General features: G+C 37.3%; 1 protein-coding gene across 1 annotated transcript; it reads left to right on the top strand.

Moving 5' to 3' along the window:
• Positions 1–14,147: 14,147 nt before the first annotated feature.
• On the top strand, positions 14,148–15,302 carry LOC139080903 (protein ARMCX6-like). Its single transcript, XM_070603542.1, has one exon. The coding sequence runs from the start codon at positions 14,191–14,193 to the stop codon at positions 14,686–14,688; it is 498 nt and encodes a 165-aa protein (XP_070459643.1). The 5' UTR covers positions 14,148–14,190; the 3' UTR covers positions 14,689–15,302.

Raw genomic sequence — 15,302 nt, forward strand, 5'->3', positions numbered from 1 at the left:
TCCCTTTGTCTCAACTAATGCTTCTTATCTTTCTTTTGGTTAATATTTGTATAGTGTATTTTTTCCCCTTCATTTACTTTAGATATTTATATGTCCTTATACTTGAGTTGCATCTCTTGCTAGCAGAATAGAATTGGATTTTGTTTTTGTCCAGTGTGACACTCTTTTTCTTCTAATTGGAGTATTTACTTTAATTTTTTCATTTACTCCTCACTTTATTTACTCCACTTATATTTAGTTTAGTTACGGAAATATTTGTGTTTAAGTCTACCAATTTACCATTGCTTTCTATTTGGCCAATCTGTTTTATGTTTTCTTTTCCTTTCTTTCTTGTCTTTTTCTCTGTTTGATTAAACAAGTATTTTTATTTCATATTGTTCACACATTAGCTTTTAAATTATATTATTTTACCCTTCTCATAGTGCCAATCCTAGATCAGAGGTTAGCAAACTCTGGCCTGTGGGCCAACCACTTGTTTTCATAAATAAAGATTTATTGGAACACAGCAGCCTTCATTTGTTTATGTACTGTCTGTGGCTGCCTTTGCTCTGTAAAGGTGAGATTGAGTAGTTGCCATATAGATTATATAGCCCGCAAAGCCTAAAATGTTTACTATCTGGCCTTTACAAAAAAGTTTGCCAACTGTATTTTTATTTCTTTGTCTCTCTTGCTTTACTCTGTATATTTTCTATGGATCTGTCTTTTGGATCACTAATTCTCTCTTTCAACTGTTTCTAATTTGCTATTAATCCCATCAATTCCCTTCATTTCAATTACGTATATATTTTTTATTAATAGACTATTTTTTTAGAACAGTTCTAGATTCACGGAAAAATTGAGCAGATAGTACAGAGAGATTCCATATATCCCCTCGCCTGCCAGTTTACCCTACTATTAACATGAAACATTAGTGTGGTACATTTTTTACAATTAATGATCCAATATCGGTACATTACTATTAAGTAAAATCCATTGTTTACATAAAGGTTCACTCTTTGTGTTGTACAGTCCATGGGTTTGACAAAAGTATGTTTTATATTGCCTATTATGGTATCATACAGAGTAGTTTCACATCCTAAAGATCCATGGTGTATCACCTATTTGTCCCTCCCAGACCCCTGGCCACTACTGATCTTTTTACTGTACTTATAGTTTTGATTTTTCTAGAGCACCATATATATGGAATCATATAGTATGTAGCCTTTTTATGTTATTTTATTTTTGAAGATTTTATTTTTCCTTTTTCTCCCCAAAGCTCCCTGGCACTTAGTTGTGTATTTTTTTTAGTTGTGGGTCCTTCTAGTTGTGGCATGTGGGACACCACCTCAGCATGGCCTGTTGAGCAGTGCCATATCCGTGCCCAGGATCCGAACCAGCGAAACCTTGGGCCACTGAGGCGGAGTGCACGAACTTAACCACTTGGCCACAGGGCCAACCCCATATGTAGCCTTTTTAGACTGGCTTCTTTCACTTAGTAATATGCATTTAAGGTTCCTTCTAGGGTGTATTTTCATGGCTCGATAGCACATTTCTTTTTATCACTGAAGAATATCCCATTGTGTAAATGTACCACAGTTTGTTTACTCATTAACCTATTGAAGATCATCTTGATTGATTCCAGTTTTTGCCAATTATGAATAAAGCTGCTGTAAGAAATCTTGTGCAGGTTGTTGTGTGTATATACATTTTCAACTCAATTGTGTAAATACCAAAGAGAGTGATTGCTGAGTTATATAGCAAAACTGTGTTTCACCTCATAAGAAACTGCCAAATTATCTTCCAAACTGGCTGTACTATTTTGCATTCCCACCAGGAATGAATGAGAGTAGTTCTGGTTGCACATTCTCACCACCACTTGGTATTATAAGTTGTTTGGATTTTTGCCATTCTAATAGGTGTATGGTGGTATCTTGTTGTTTCAATTTGCAATTCCCTTCTTTTTGTTCTATTTTGTTTTATTTTTTTCCAACTTTACTGAGATGTAATTGACACATAACATTGTGTAATTTTAAGGTGTACAACATGTTGATTTGATACTTTTATAAACTGCAAAATGGCTATCACCATCATATTAACTACCACCTCCATCCCATCACACAGTTATCATTTCTTCTTTGTGGTGGGCACAATGCCCTCCTGACATTTCATGTTGAGCCTCTTTTCCTACACTTATTTGTCATTTTGTATATTTTCTTTGTTGAGGTACCTGTTCAGATATTTTGCCCATTTTTTAAATTGGGTTTTTGTTTTCTTGAGTTTTTAAAAAATTTTGAATACAGGTCCATTTAAGACATGTGTTTTGCGAATATTTTCTCCCAGTCTGTGGTCTGTCTTTTTGTTCTCTTTCTTTTGCAGAGCAGAATTTTTTAATTTTAGTAAAGTCCAACTTATCAACTTTTCTTTCATGGATTATGCTTTTGGTTGTATCTAAAAACTCATCACCAAACCCAAGATTACCTGGATTTTCTCCTATGTTATCTCCCAGAAATTTTATAGTTTTGCATTTTACATTTACGTCCATGATCCATTTGGGGTTAATTTTTGTGAAAGCTGTAATATCTGTTTCTAGATTCTTTTTTGGAGGGCCTATGAATATCCAGTTGTTCCAGTACCTTTAATTGAATTTCTCCATTGGATTGCCTTTGTTCTTTTGTCAAAGATCAGTTTACTACATTTACGTGGGTCTATTTCTGGGCTCTCTATTCAGTGACATTGATCTATTTGAATATTCTGTCACCAATACCATGCTATGTTGATTACTGTAGAGTCACAGTAAATCTTGAGGTTAGGTAGTGTCAACCTCTGACTTTGCTGTTCTTCTTCAGTATTGTGTTGGCTATTCAGGATCTCTTGCATTTCCATATAAGCTTTAGAATAGTTTGTTGATAACCACGAAATAACTTGCTAGAATTTTGACTGGGATTATGTTGAATGTATAGATCAAGTTGGAAAGAACTGACATCTTAGCAATATTGAGTTTTCCTATCCATGATCATGGAATATCTCTCCATTTATGTAGATTTTGTTTGATTTCTTTCACCAGAGTTTTATAGTTTTCCTCATATAGATCCTATACATATTTTGTTAGATTTATGGCTAAGTATTTATTTTTGGTGTTAATATAAATGGTGTTGTTTCTAATTTAGATTTTCAATTGCTCATTGCTGGTATATAGGAAAGCAGTTGAATTTTGTATATAAACCTTGTATTCTGCAACCTTGCTATAATCAGTTGCTTGTTTCAGAGATTTTTTTTGGTCAATTTCTAGGAATTGTTGCGTAATCATATTATCTGTGGACAAAAGACAGTTGTATTTCTTCTTCCTAGATCTGTATACATTCAATGTTTTTCTTATCTTATTGTACTTCAAGTACAATGTTGAATCGGAGTAGTGGGAGGGGTCAACTTTGCTTTGTTGCTGATCTTAGGGGGGATGTACTCAGTTTCTCACCATTAAGTATAATGTTAGTGATACCAAACTTGAAGTGAGTTTTCTCACTCATTGCACAGCAAGCCAGTCTCTGACACTGGGTGTGGTGGAAGAAAGTAGGAATTTTATTATTGCACAGCGCTGAGCAAGGAGAGAGGGCAGCTAACACTGAAATCCCAAACTCCCCAAAAAGCTAAAAGGAAGGGTTTTTATTTGGGGTTTTAGGCAGGGGGGGAGCATATGGCCTTGCTGATTGGAGCTTTCCCACCAGCCTGTGTTTGTCCTTGAGACAACTTGCAGAGAGGAGGGAGCCTGTGACCTTGCTGGTCAGCAGCTTTCCCACCAGTCTGTATCTCTTTGTGGGAGGAGATAATGAAGCCAGGTGCTTGTCCTTGGCAGTGTCTGTCTTCATGGAGGATAGTGGATTCTGGAGCCAGGATGCCAGGGAGTAAGCAGGAAAAGAGTGTTTTGGTTTTAACCCCATATATGCTGGGTTTAATGTAGGGAAACTGATATCAGGGTTGATATCATTAGGTGTAGAGTTTTTGTAGATATTCTTTATAAAGTTGAGGAAATTCCCCTCTATTCTTAGTTTTCTGCAAGTTTTTTTTTTATCATAAATGGGTGTTGGATTTTGTTAAATGCTTTTTTTGCACCTATTGATATGATCACATGATTTTTCTTCTTTAGCCTGTTGATGTGATGGATTATATTAATTGATTTTTTAATGTTGAGCCAGTCTTACATACCTGGAATAAATCCTACTTGGTCATAGTGCATAATTCTTTTTATACATTGTTGGATGCAATTTGCTAATATTTTGTTGAGAACTTTTGCATCAATGTTTATGAGAGGTAATGGTCTATAGTCTTTCTTTCTTGTAATGTCTTTATCTAGTTTTTGCATTAGAGTAATGCTGGTTTTGCAGAATGAGTTAGGAAGTGTTCCCTATGTATCTATTTTCTGGAAGAGATTATAAAGAATTGGTACCATTTCTTCTTTCAGCGTTTGATATAATTCACCAACGAAACCATTAGTAGCTAGTCTTTTCTTTTTTAGAAGGATATTGATTATTGAGTCCATTACTTTAATAATAGGCCTATTTAAAAGATTTATTTCTACTCGTGTGAGTTTTGGTAGTCTGTGTCTTTCAAGGAATTGGTCAATTTCATCTAAGTTATCCAATTTTGGGGCATAGAGTTTTTCATAGTATTCCTATATTGCCCATTTAATATTCATGGGATCAGTAGTGATGACCTGTCTCCCATTTCTTATATTAGTAATTTGTATCTTCTCTCTTTTTTTCTCAGTTAGCTTGGTTAGAGGTTAATCAATTTTATTGATTCTTTCAAAGAACCAGCTTTTGGTTTCATTGATTTACACAATTAACTTCAGTTTCCAATTTTATTGATTTCTACTCAAATTTTGATTATTTCTTCTCATGTGTTTGCTTTAGATTTACGTTGCTCTTTTTTTCTTGTTTTCTAAGGTGAAAGTTTAGATTACAGATTTTATATCTTTCTTGTTTTCTAATATATGCATTAAATTTCATAAATTTCATTTAAGCACTATTTTCACTGAATTCCACAATTTTTTATAAGTTGTATTTTCATTTTCATTTAGTTCAAAATATTGTAAAATTTCTCTTTAGAGCTCTTCCTTGACCCCTGTTTTACTTAGGAGTGTGTTAACTTCCAAATATTTTGAGATTTTGCAGTTATTTTTATGTTATTGATTTCTAATTTAGTTCTATGTGGTCTGAGAGGATATTTTGTATGCTTTCTACTCTTTTAAACTTGTTAAAGTGTGTTTTATGGCCTAAAATGTGGTCTATCTTGGTGAGTATTTCATGTGAGCCTAAGAAGTATGTGTATTCTGTTGCTGTTGTTGGGTGAAGTATTCTACAATGTTAATTAGATCCAGTTGATCAATGTTACTTTTTTCTCCCTTTATATGAGACAGTAAGTCTAGATCAGCTGGAGCTGGCTAGGTGTTCTTCCCCCAGGTCAGATAAGGCCCTGGTAAAGTAGTTTCTCTTTCAAGACAGGCTTTCTTATGGAGAACGCTCTAGACATATTTCAAAATGGTTACTTTTCCCCTGAGCTTAATTCACCATGGCTATCTTCTCCTCTCCTGCCAGGGGATTTTTCTCTGATCTTCATTGTGAGAACCTGTTGGGGTTCCTTGAGGTAAAATCAAAGTGTGGGACTCTCCCCAAAAGTTCCCTCCTACAAATTTGTAACTCTTAAGCTAGTCTACACTTAGCAATTAATCAAAATTACCATTTAAATGTTCTAACCAGTTATTGGCTCCAGAGCCTTCCGCTTCAAGTAAGATTGTCATAGCTGTGATTCTGCCTTTATTTCTAGGTTCTGAGGTGTTGGTTTGTCCTGTGGCCTTAATTCTCTGACAGATCTTAGAAAAGCTGCTGATTTTCCATTTGTTCAGCATTTTTTTTATTGTGAGGAGGGTAGTGAGGACTTCCAAGCTTTTTATGTTGAAGCTGAAAGTGGAAGTCACTATTATAGTTTTTAGTTTTAGAATTTCCATTTGATTTTTTTCCTCCACATTTCAGTTCCCGGTTGAAATTATTTGTCTTGTAATCCATTTTCCTGAACATATTAATTGCAACTATTTTAAAGTCTATGCTTGATACCTCCAATAGCTTAATCTCCTATAAGTCTATTTCTATTGTCTACTTCTTTCTCTCTGGTTTCTCTTCTTCCTTTAAGAAGTTTTCTGTTTTTCTTGTTTCTTGGTATGCTTTTGTTTGAATGCTTAACAAAATGAATTTAAAAATTCTAGAAAATCTAGATAACATTCTCTTGATTTGTAGAGAATTCTCTTTAACTTTGGGAGGGAATTATAGAAGTAAATTACCTTAAGCCAATCAAGAATCGAACTAATTTGAGGTTGGATTTCAATCTTTGTCAGACCTATTCTATTTCCAGTTCACCCTTACTCCTAGGGCTTCTAACCAACAGCATGGGGAACTTATCAGGCCCTCCAACCTTGGAAGTCCCCCAAACTCCAATTTCTATCTTCCCTCCACTAGGAAGCTGACAATAGCGCTATCTTCCCACCCTCTTAATTGCCTCCTTCTACTTGGCTTCTTTGCTTCTAGCTCTACACGTATTAAGAATTGGGAATGCCACAAGGAGAAAATTAGCTCAGACTGCCCATTTCATTTCTTTGTAATTTCCTTTTCTCCAGGATCTTAGCCTATCAAATCCTGGCTGTCTAGGTAGCCCTGAGTTCTAGATTTTGAATCCTTAGCTCTGCATAAATGCTGAAAGCTCTATGCAGGTTTTCTGCCTCTTAGCAGCTTATTTTTCAGTCTCTTCACCCATGTTGATAAAGAATTGATAAATGCCTTGAAGGGAAAATTGGTGTCAAATGTTGGTTTCACCTCATTAAGTTTCCCTTCTTTCCGGGATTTTGGTACCTCAAATCCTGGCTGCTTTGGTAGCTCTCCAATGTATTTAAACAATTTTATTTGTTTAAACATAATAATTTATTTTTCAGCTTTTCTTGTCCTTCTAAGTGGGAAGATTGGTCTTCTAGTAGTATACCATCATTGCCAAAAGCAGACCATTCTCCAGAACTTTGAATGTAATATTTTCATTACCATCCCACGCAAAGTGTTTTCTAATTTTAATTATGGTTTCTTCTTTGACCCATGCGTTATTTAAAAATGCATTTCCTAATTCCAAAAAATGTGTGAATTTTTATTTATATTTTTATTATTGATTTCTAGTTAATTGCACCATGGTTAGAGAACATACTCTGTTTGATTTTAATCTTTCAAAATTTGTTAAAACTTGCTTTATGGCCCAGTATATGATCAATTTTTATGCACATTCCATATGTTTTTGAAAAGAATGTATCTTTTGTAGTTGTTGAATGTAACATTATACCAACCAGGGATTGAACTAATTAAGTCAAGCTTGCTAATCATGTTAAAATCTTCTATATCTCTGTTATTTTCTATCTGCTTATTCTGTCAACCGTGAAAAGAAGTATGTTAAAATCTCCCACTATAATTGGGGACCTTTATTATTTCTTATAGTTCTGTCCATTTTTGCTTTTTATATTTTGAAGTCATGTTGTTAGATGCATACATTTGGAATTGTTCTATCTTTCTGGTGAATTATACTTTTTTTTCCTCATGGAGTATCCGTCTTTATCTCTAGTAATGCTTTTTGACTTGAAGTTCATTTTATTTGATGTTAGTATACCTTCACCAACTTTCTTTTGGTTAGTGTTTTCATGGTATATATTTTTCACTCTTATACTTTCAAGCTTTCTCTATGTTCAAGTTTTAGATGTATCTTTTGTGAACAGCATATAACTGGGTTTTGTTACTTTTATCCAATCTTGCAGTATTTATGTTTGAAATGAAGCATTTAGCCTGTTTTCATTTAATGTAATCTCTGATACATTTAATCTCTTATCTTATTTGATGCTTTCTTTTTGACCTGTCTACTCTGTATTCCAATTTCTTTCCTTTCTTATCTTCTATTGGATTTATTGACTTTTTTTCATTATTTGCTTTTTCTCTGTTGTTTTGAAAGTTGTACTAATGTTTAGTGGTTAGCCTATAAATTAGAATATACATTCTTGATTTTTAAAAATCTGCTATGAATTGGGCCTTTTACCCTCTTCCAAGATAACTCACAAGACTTAAAATAATAACTCCACTTATCCTCATCTCAATTTATATGCCATTGTCATCATATATTCCAACTTTCTATATATTTTCAACATAATTCTCTCTATATTTCAATATTTGAAGACATATTTATCATTGTTAAATATAGTCAAGAATTGTTTAGATCCTCTCACATATTTATTCTTTCCCTTGTGCTTCTTTTTTTCCTGCTTTGTAGGAAGATACATTTTTATTCTGCCTGAAGGACAACTTTTAGTATTTCTTCTAGTGTGATTTTTTTTTCGTCTGAGAAGGCCATCATTTCACCTGTATAGGTGAAGGATATTGTCTATGGACATATAAATCTAAGTTGGCAGTAATTTTCTCTCAGCACTTTAAAAATATTCTTTCATTGTCTGGCTTCCATTTTTTCCTGTTGAGAAGTCAGCTGTTGGTCTAATTGTTGCTTCCTGTAAGTTAATCTGAGGTTTTTGTTTTATGGTTGATTTTAAGATATTTTCTTGTCTTTGGTTTTCAGTAGTTTTTATAATGTGCATAGATGTGATTTTTTAAAATTTATCTTGCTTGAGATTTGAAGGGCTTCTTGAATATGTGGCTTGGTGTTTTGGAAAGTTCAGAAAATTCTCAACCATTATTTCTTCACATATTACTTCTGCCAAAAAGTCTTGAAATTTGGTCCTGTCCAAAATGTCCATTGAGACATTTGGTCCATGATTAGTTAAATAATACAAACATTTAACTTCGTTAAAATTTTATTTTTGTTATTTTTTATTGTAGTTCATTATGAATTTGGGATTTCACATTTGTTCTTGTTCTTCCTTGTCATGAAGTTTGGTAGGGTTACTCTTAAGTCGATGAACAATTGCTCTCAAGTATGTATTGATCCGATTATTGGCTTTATATTTGTTATATCCATCAACAGTTTCAGTTACACGAATTTGATTTTGTCAGTGTCATTGTGAAGTTGGTGGCTGTATTTGAGTGTGACCACTGAAAACCTGGGTGATAACTTGTTTATTGCTGTTCTTTTACCTCTTCAATAAATCTCCAGATTAAATGATGATGCACTACCATCAGCTTTTGAAATTTTCTATGCCAGCCTTACACTGCATTGTTCATCCTGTGATCACCATTCAGTACTGCTATATAAACATTCCAAGTTTCTAGTGGAAATCTTGGAGCTTCTTGTCTTCTTCCGCCTCTGCCATGCCTTCCAGGGACATACACTCTCACAACATAATCCATTAGGTCATCTAAGTTTCCTTCTGCATTCCGCACAATGTACTCAAAAGTTTCATTAACATCTTCCAAAGGCACAAATGGAAGTCCAAACAACATTGATGCACACTTATAAGTGTTACTTTTCATTGTCATACTCTCATGTTAGACCCCAAAAAGATATTTTTCAACACAGTGATTGTGAAAAATGAAACAAGAATCCTTTTACTTGTGCATTTGGTAGGAGTAGTTGAATCGCATTCATATTTGAAATCTCAAAATCCATCATGCACAATGAAGGGTTAATGTCAAAATTTCTTTCCCGTGCAAATGCAAGTACTTTCTCATATAGATATCTGTAAGTGTCTTCTTGCCTTTTCAATGTTAATACATAAATCAATGGCATAGTATAACCCAATACCATACCATGCACAGTAAATTACTGAGTTAACTGTGTTGGTGCTGTCTTGAAGGTACCATCACTGAATAATGTGGTACCGGCACTTAAATACAAAATATTGTCATAAGTTGTGTAAGTAAGAATTGTTTCGTCATCATGAGCACTGGAATCTGCATAAGAATGGTTTTGCGCATCCGGTTCCTTTATTCTCCTCTGGAGTTTCAATTCCAGGCAATGAAGTTGAGTTTGGAGGTCGATGTCTGTTTTGAATTCCATTTACTTGCATCTTTAATGAGTTTCTTTCTGGTAGCATTAACAAGACCTCTTCATTATGAATATCACAGAGAGTTCTTCAAAGTACCTGTGATAGTTTTGCATTTGGTTCTTCTACGTGATGTTTTAATCCGTTCAGGTTTTCTTTACTTCTCCTTCAACAGCAACATTGTACTGATGTTTCCCTGTGCCATCTTGAATGATTGTAATGTTACACAGATCCTGACTAGTTGTGCATTGGGCATTGCAGATTCTCCTCTCTTCACAGCGCCAGTGCCTTTTACTCCTATCTCTGTTAAAGGAACAGAAATAGTAACAAAAACCATTATAATGTAGCATTGGCTTTTCTTTTTGTGACTATACTATTTCTGCCATATTCCACCGAGAATTTTCAAATAAAGATGTCATATTGCCAAGCAACAGAAGAAAGGTTATTTATTTTTTCTTTTGTAGCTGTCTGACCAATGGTCACTGGTTTACTGGTAGGGAAAACCTTACTAATGTCTTATGGATTTCATACCTGGTTCAGCCAGGCTGGATCAGCCAGTGGGTAGGCATCAGCTGAGGATGTGGCGGTTCACCACTGATTGGCAGGTAAGTGTGGGAATCACACCCACTAACAATTCTCCAAATAGCAGCAGATGCTTCTTGAGGTCTACCCAGATCTTACTTTTGTAGGACATCAATTCAAGGGAAACATCACCCATTAACCCTGGGCAATGGGATAGTTCTAGGGGGATTAATTAGATGCCTGGTATCCTCCACATGGTGGCTGTTACACGTGACTGCTATATAGTAGGAGAGCCACACTGGTTTTCATTCCTCCCAAACGAGCCAGAAGCTCTGTGAAGTGTTTACATCAACACATTCGCTGCCCATTTTACATAGCAGCTTGACCAAGCTCCTCCTTTCAAACTTTCCTCTTATTGAATGACCCAGCCGCATCCATCCAAATGCCCAGTGACATATTAACACATCATGCATTGCGAGATCCCATCTTTGACTTGTCATCCTCTGTGCATTTCTCTAACTGTAGGACTCTTCCTCAGTATGCGTAGTTAATGTAAATCCTGCTCTTCCGCAAGATTTGAACTCCAACCCATCTACCTAACCCCATGCGTCATTACCACCCAGGCCACCGAGACAAGAAGGGCTATTATTGGCAATACAGCCATAGTACAATTATTGGACCAATAAAACATGATGGTATTTTTTATGTATTAATCCTATAAACCAAAAGTATAAGTAAACATTATGGCCTATTTGAACCCCAGGACATTTTCTACTTATGGGCATTTTTTTTCTTTTTTTTTTTTATTGAGTTATTGATAGGTTACAATCTTGTGAAATTTCAATTGTACATTAATGTTTGTCAGTCATGTTGTAGGTGCACCACTTCACCCTTTGTGCCCACCCCCCATCCCACCTTTCCCCTGGTATCCACTAAACTGTTCTTAGTCCATAATTTTAAATTCCTCATATGAGTGGAGTCATACACAGATTATCTTTCTCTCGCTGGCTTATTTCACTTAACATAATTCTCTCAAGGTCCATCCATGTTATTGCAAATGGAATGATTTTGTTCTGTTTTGCAGCTGAGTAGTATTCCATTGTATATATGTACCACATCTTCTTTATCCATTCGTCTGTTGCTGGACACTTAGGTTGCTTCCACGTCTTGGCTATTGTAAACAGTGCTGCAATAAACATTGGGGTGCATAGGACTTTTGGGATTGCTGACTTCAAGCTCTTTGGATAAATACCCAGTAGTGGGATGGCTGGATCGTATGGCAGTTCTATTTTTAATTTTTTGAGGAATCTCCAGACTGTTTTCCATAGTGGCTGCACCAGTTTGCATTCCCACCAGCAGTGTATGAGGGTTCCTTTTTCTCCACAACCTCTCCAACATTTGTTGCTATTAGTTTTAGATATTTTTGTCATTCTAACGGGTGTAAGGTGATATCTTGGTGTAGTTTTGATTTGCATTTCCCTGATGATCAGCGATGATGAGCATCTTTTCATGTGCCTATTGGCCATCAGTATATCTTCTTCGGAGAAATGTCTGTTCATGTCTCCAGCCCTACTTATGGGCATTTTTGCTAAGACTGAGTATCAGGAACCATTTGGCATGGACCAAATATGCTCATGGGTGTTTTTGATAGAACCAAATTTCAAGGACCTTTTGGTGTGGAACAAATGTCTCTTGGAGTCAGGGTGGGTTTCGGAGGGCGGAGACCTGAAGGGATGGAGTCAACTTTCTCTACACCCCCAGGATACCCACCAGCTCATTTTAGTTCTCTAAATGAGGCTCAGGGTCGGGGGGAAAACTGGTGCTGGCATCTGGGAGTGAGAGCTGAGAATCATTTGACATAGCCCTGAATCAGTAAAAGATAGGCATGGTGGCCTACCACTCAGCAGTAAATGTTCACTGACCCTTATCTGTTTGTTTGTTTGCCTGTCTGCAGGGGGCGGCACAATCCAAGAGAAAGTAAGAGAAAGAAAATAATAGGATATTTAGTAGAAACTGAACCAAGTGAGTGTCTCTTCAAGGAAATGTGGGGCCTGAACCCGTTATAAGGGGGTGGTAAAGGCAAGTGTGAAAACAGAACCTGTTCTTCCACTCTTATCCTGTCTTCAGGAAAGCATTACTCAATCCAATCCTTTTTGGCTCTGGGGAAGCAGTGTTAATATTTATGGAGCAGAAATGAGGGGTAGAGCAGAAAAGTGGGCATTTGAAGGGAGAGAGCAAGGTCAAGAGAGTGGCTGGGGGACAGGGGAGTGGAAAAGGTGCATTTGTGGAGGAGGGCCAGGCTGATGAAAGTGGTAGGAGAGCAGGGTGGGTGGTGTGCCTGAGACCTAAATGGGAGACATTTGAAAACTAGATTTGTTTTTACTCTGGAGAGAGTGCACCTACGTGCCAGTATATCTACCAATCTCCATTGTCTCTTATCTGTCTAGCTGTAGACATAACTCTAGGCAAGGGAGGAAGGAAATTGCTCCACACAGTGTGATATCCTGGAGATAAGGGGTGAGGATAGGGATGTAGGAGTCAGAATACAGAGTCTAGAGGCAATTCAGCTTCTCCCTTTCCTAGCCTTTGTTCTTTTCCTCTCTTACTTTGGTGCCAGGAAAGTCAAATGTTGTACGTCTGAGGAAACAGCAGGAATGAGCTTAAGGGAGGTAAATACCAAGGGAGAAATATTTAAAACTTAAGGTCCCAAGTCAGGAAAGAGAAATACTGATACTCTTCTATCCTGACTGTTGACGTGTTTATCTGCAGAGACAAATATCAAAGCTCTATGTATTTGCATTGCCCCTAGTCCATGTCACATGGCGGTTAGGACATCTTCTGTCCAGGAAAAGAACTTCCAACAATCTCCTTCCTAGAACACCACAACTAGATGGATTTTTCAAGAGGGAGAACCTCCTGTGACTTGTCATAGATGTGGAATGTGCTCAAACTGGTGATTAGTGAAAACAGGTCTGAAGGTCAGGGCTAGAAGTTGACACAGTGTTTACCCACTAATCAGAGGAGGGTTCACCACAGTAAGAAAAGAGCAAAAGAGAAGGGAGTTTCAGACAGGGGAGAACAGATACGGGCTCTGGTCTTTAGTCAAAGATCCGGGAAAAGCAAAGTCCTGAGGATAAGGCTGACATGAACCATGGGCAGTAAGTGCCAAGGGTATCCCAAAGAGGACACTTCCCAATAAAGAATTACCTTTTCCTGAATGAAAATTACATTTGTTGCAATGCTGAAGTCATTAAAAATTTCAGTTGTATTCTTTTTTTTAATTAATTTATTTTTTATTAATGTTATGATAGATTACAACCTTGTGAGATTTCAGTTGTACATTATTGTTAGTCATGCTGTGGGTACACCACTTCCCCCTTTGTGCCCTCCCCCCACGCCCCCTTTTCCCTGGTAACCACCGATCAGATCTCCTTGTCAATATATTACCTTCCACCTATGAGTGGAGTCATATAGAGTTCGTCTTTCTCTGACTGGCTTATTTCACTTAACATAATACCCTCGAGGTCCATCCACGTTGCTGCGAATGGGCCAATTTTGTCTTTTTTTATGGCTGAGTAGTATTCCATTGTGTATATATACCATATCTTCTTTATCCAATCATCAGTTTCTGGGCATGTTTCAGTTGTATTCTTGACCTCTCCCAGTATCCTTTCATTCAGGGAAAAATGTTGTTTGCTCAGCCCAAGGAAGCTGGTTTTTCATTTAGCCACGATATCAGTAGTCACTTGGCCAGCCTCTCCATTGGTGGAAACACGATCCCCACAGCGGACCCTGCTGTTAAGGAGAAGGCTTTCTGTGCCCTGGATAACTTGAATGCGAGTGTTGAAAAACAGGGCCCGATTAAGATGTACATCAATGAAGTGTGTCGGGAGACTGTGTCACATTGCTGCAACTCATTTCTGCAGCAGGCCGGATTAAATTTGTTAATAAGCATGACAGTTATTAATAACATGCTTGCCAAGTCCGTTTCAGACTTGAAGTTTCCTTTGATATCAGAGGGAAGTGGATGTGCTGAGGTTCAGGTTTTGAAACCGTTGGTGGGTTTGTCTGAAAAGGCAGTCTTGGCGGGGGAATTGCTGGGTGCCCAAATGCTGCTCTCGTTCACATCCCTCTTTATCAGGAACGGGAACAGACAGGTTCTTCCGGACACCCTGGCCTCTTAGATGGCCATGTCGAACAGAACGGGACTGAATCCACCCAAAACCTGTTGGGCGAACACACCCTTGTGTTCTCAGTCGAGGCATCTGCAGTGGGTGCTACTGAAGGTCCAGCCCTCGCCAATCACCACATCATGGGGTGAAAGTTACACTTGCTAACAGGAGGACCACACTCTTATCGGCCAGGCAGGCAGGGTTCCCACGGAGCTCTGAGTAACCTCTTGGTTTTGCAGTCTGCAGGCAATGCACATAGTAAATTAGTCCCTTGCAGCCTCCTTCCTGTGGTAAAGGGATCATTTCAGCTGCCCGCTGTCGATAAAGAACATCACATTATAGCGTCACGAGGGACACCTTGCCTGTGGGGGTCTCCGTGTGTAAGCTGGACTGTTTGGTGGAGACCAGACAGGTATCGGAGCTTGTGCTGAAAATGCAGTTTGTAGCTGCTTAGGTTGACTTCTTTTCCATTTACTCTTTTCTTCTGCGTGAGCTGATGGATAGTGAACCTGTTCATCAAAAAGTACACGCCCCTTCTACGTGCTCTACTGACGTAACCTCATCCACCCAAGCCTACATTTGTATGTATCATCAATAAAGTTGTGTGCTTTGATTGCCGAAAAGGA

The sequence above is a fragment of the Equus przewalskii genome, chromosome X (assembly GCF_037783145.1).
Source record: "Equus przewalskii isolate Varuska chromosome X, EquPr2, whole genome shotgun sequence".
Classification (NCBI taxonomy): Eukaryota; Metazoa; Chordata; class Mammalia; order Perissodactyla; family Equidae; genus Equus; species Equus przewalskii.

What these genes read in the sequence shown, in the direction of transcription:
- LOC139080903 (XM_070603542.1), top strand. Translation starts at nt 14,191, where the DNA reads ATGTTGTTTGCTCAGCCCAAGGAAGCTGGTTTTTCATTTAGCCACGAT.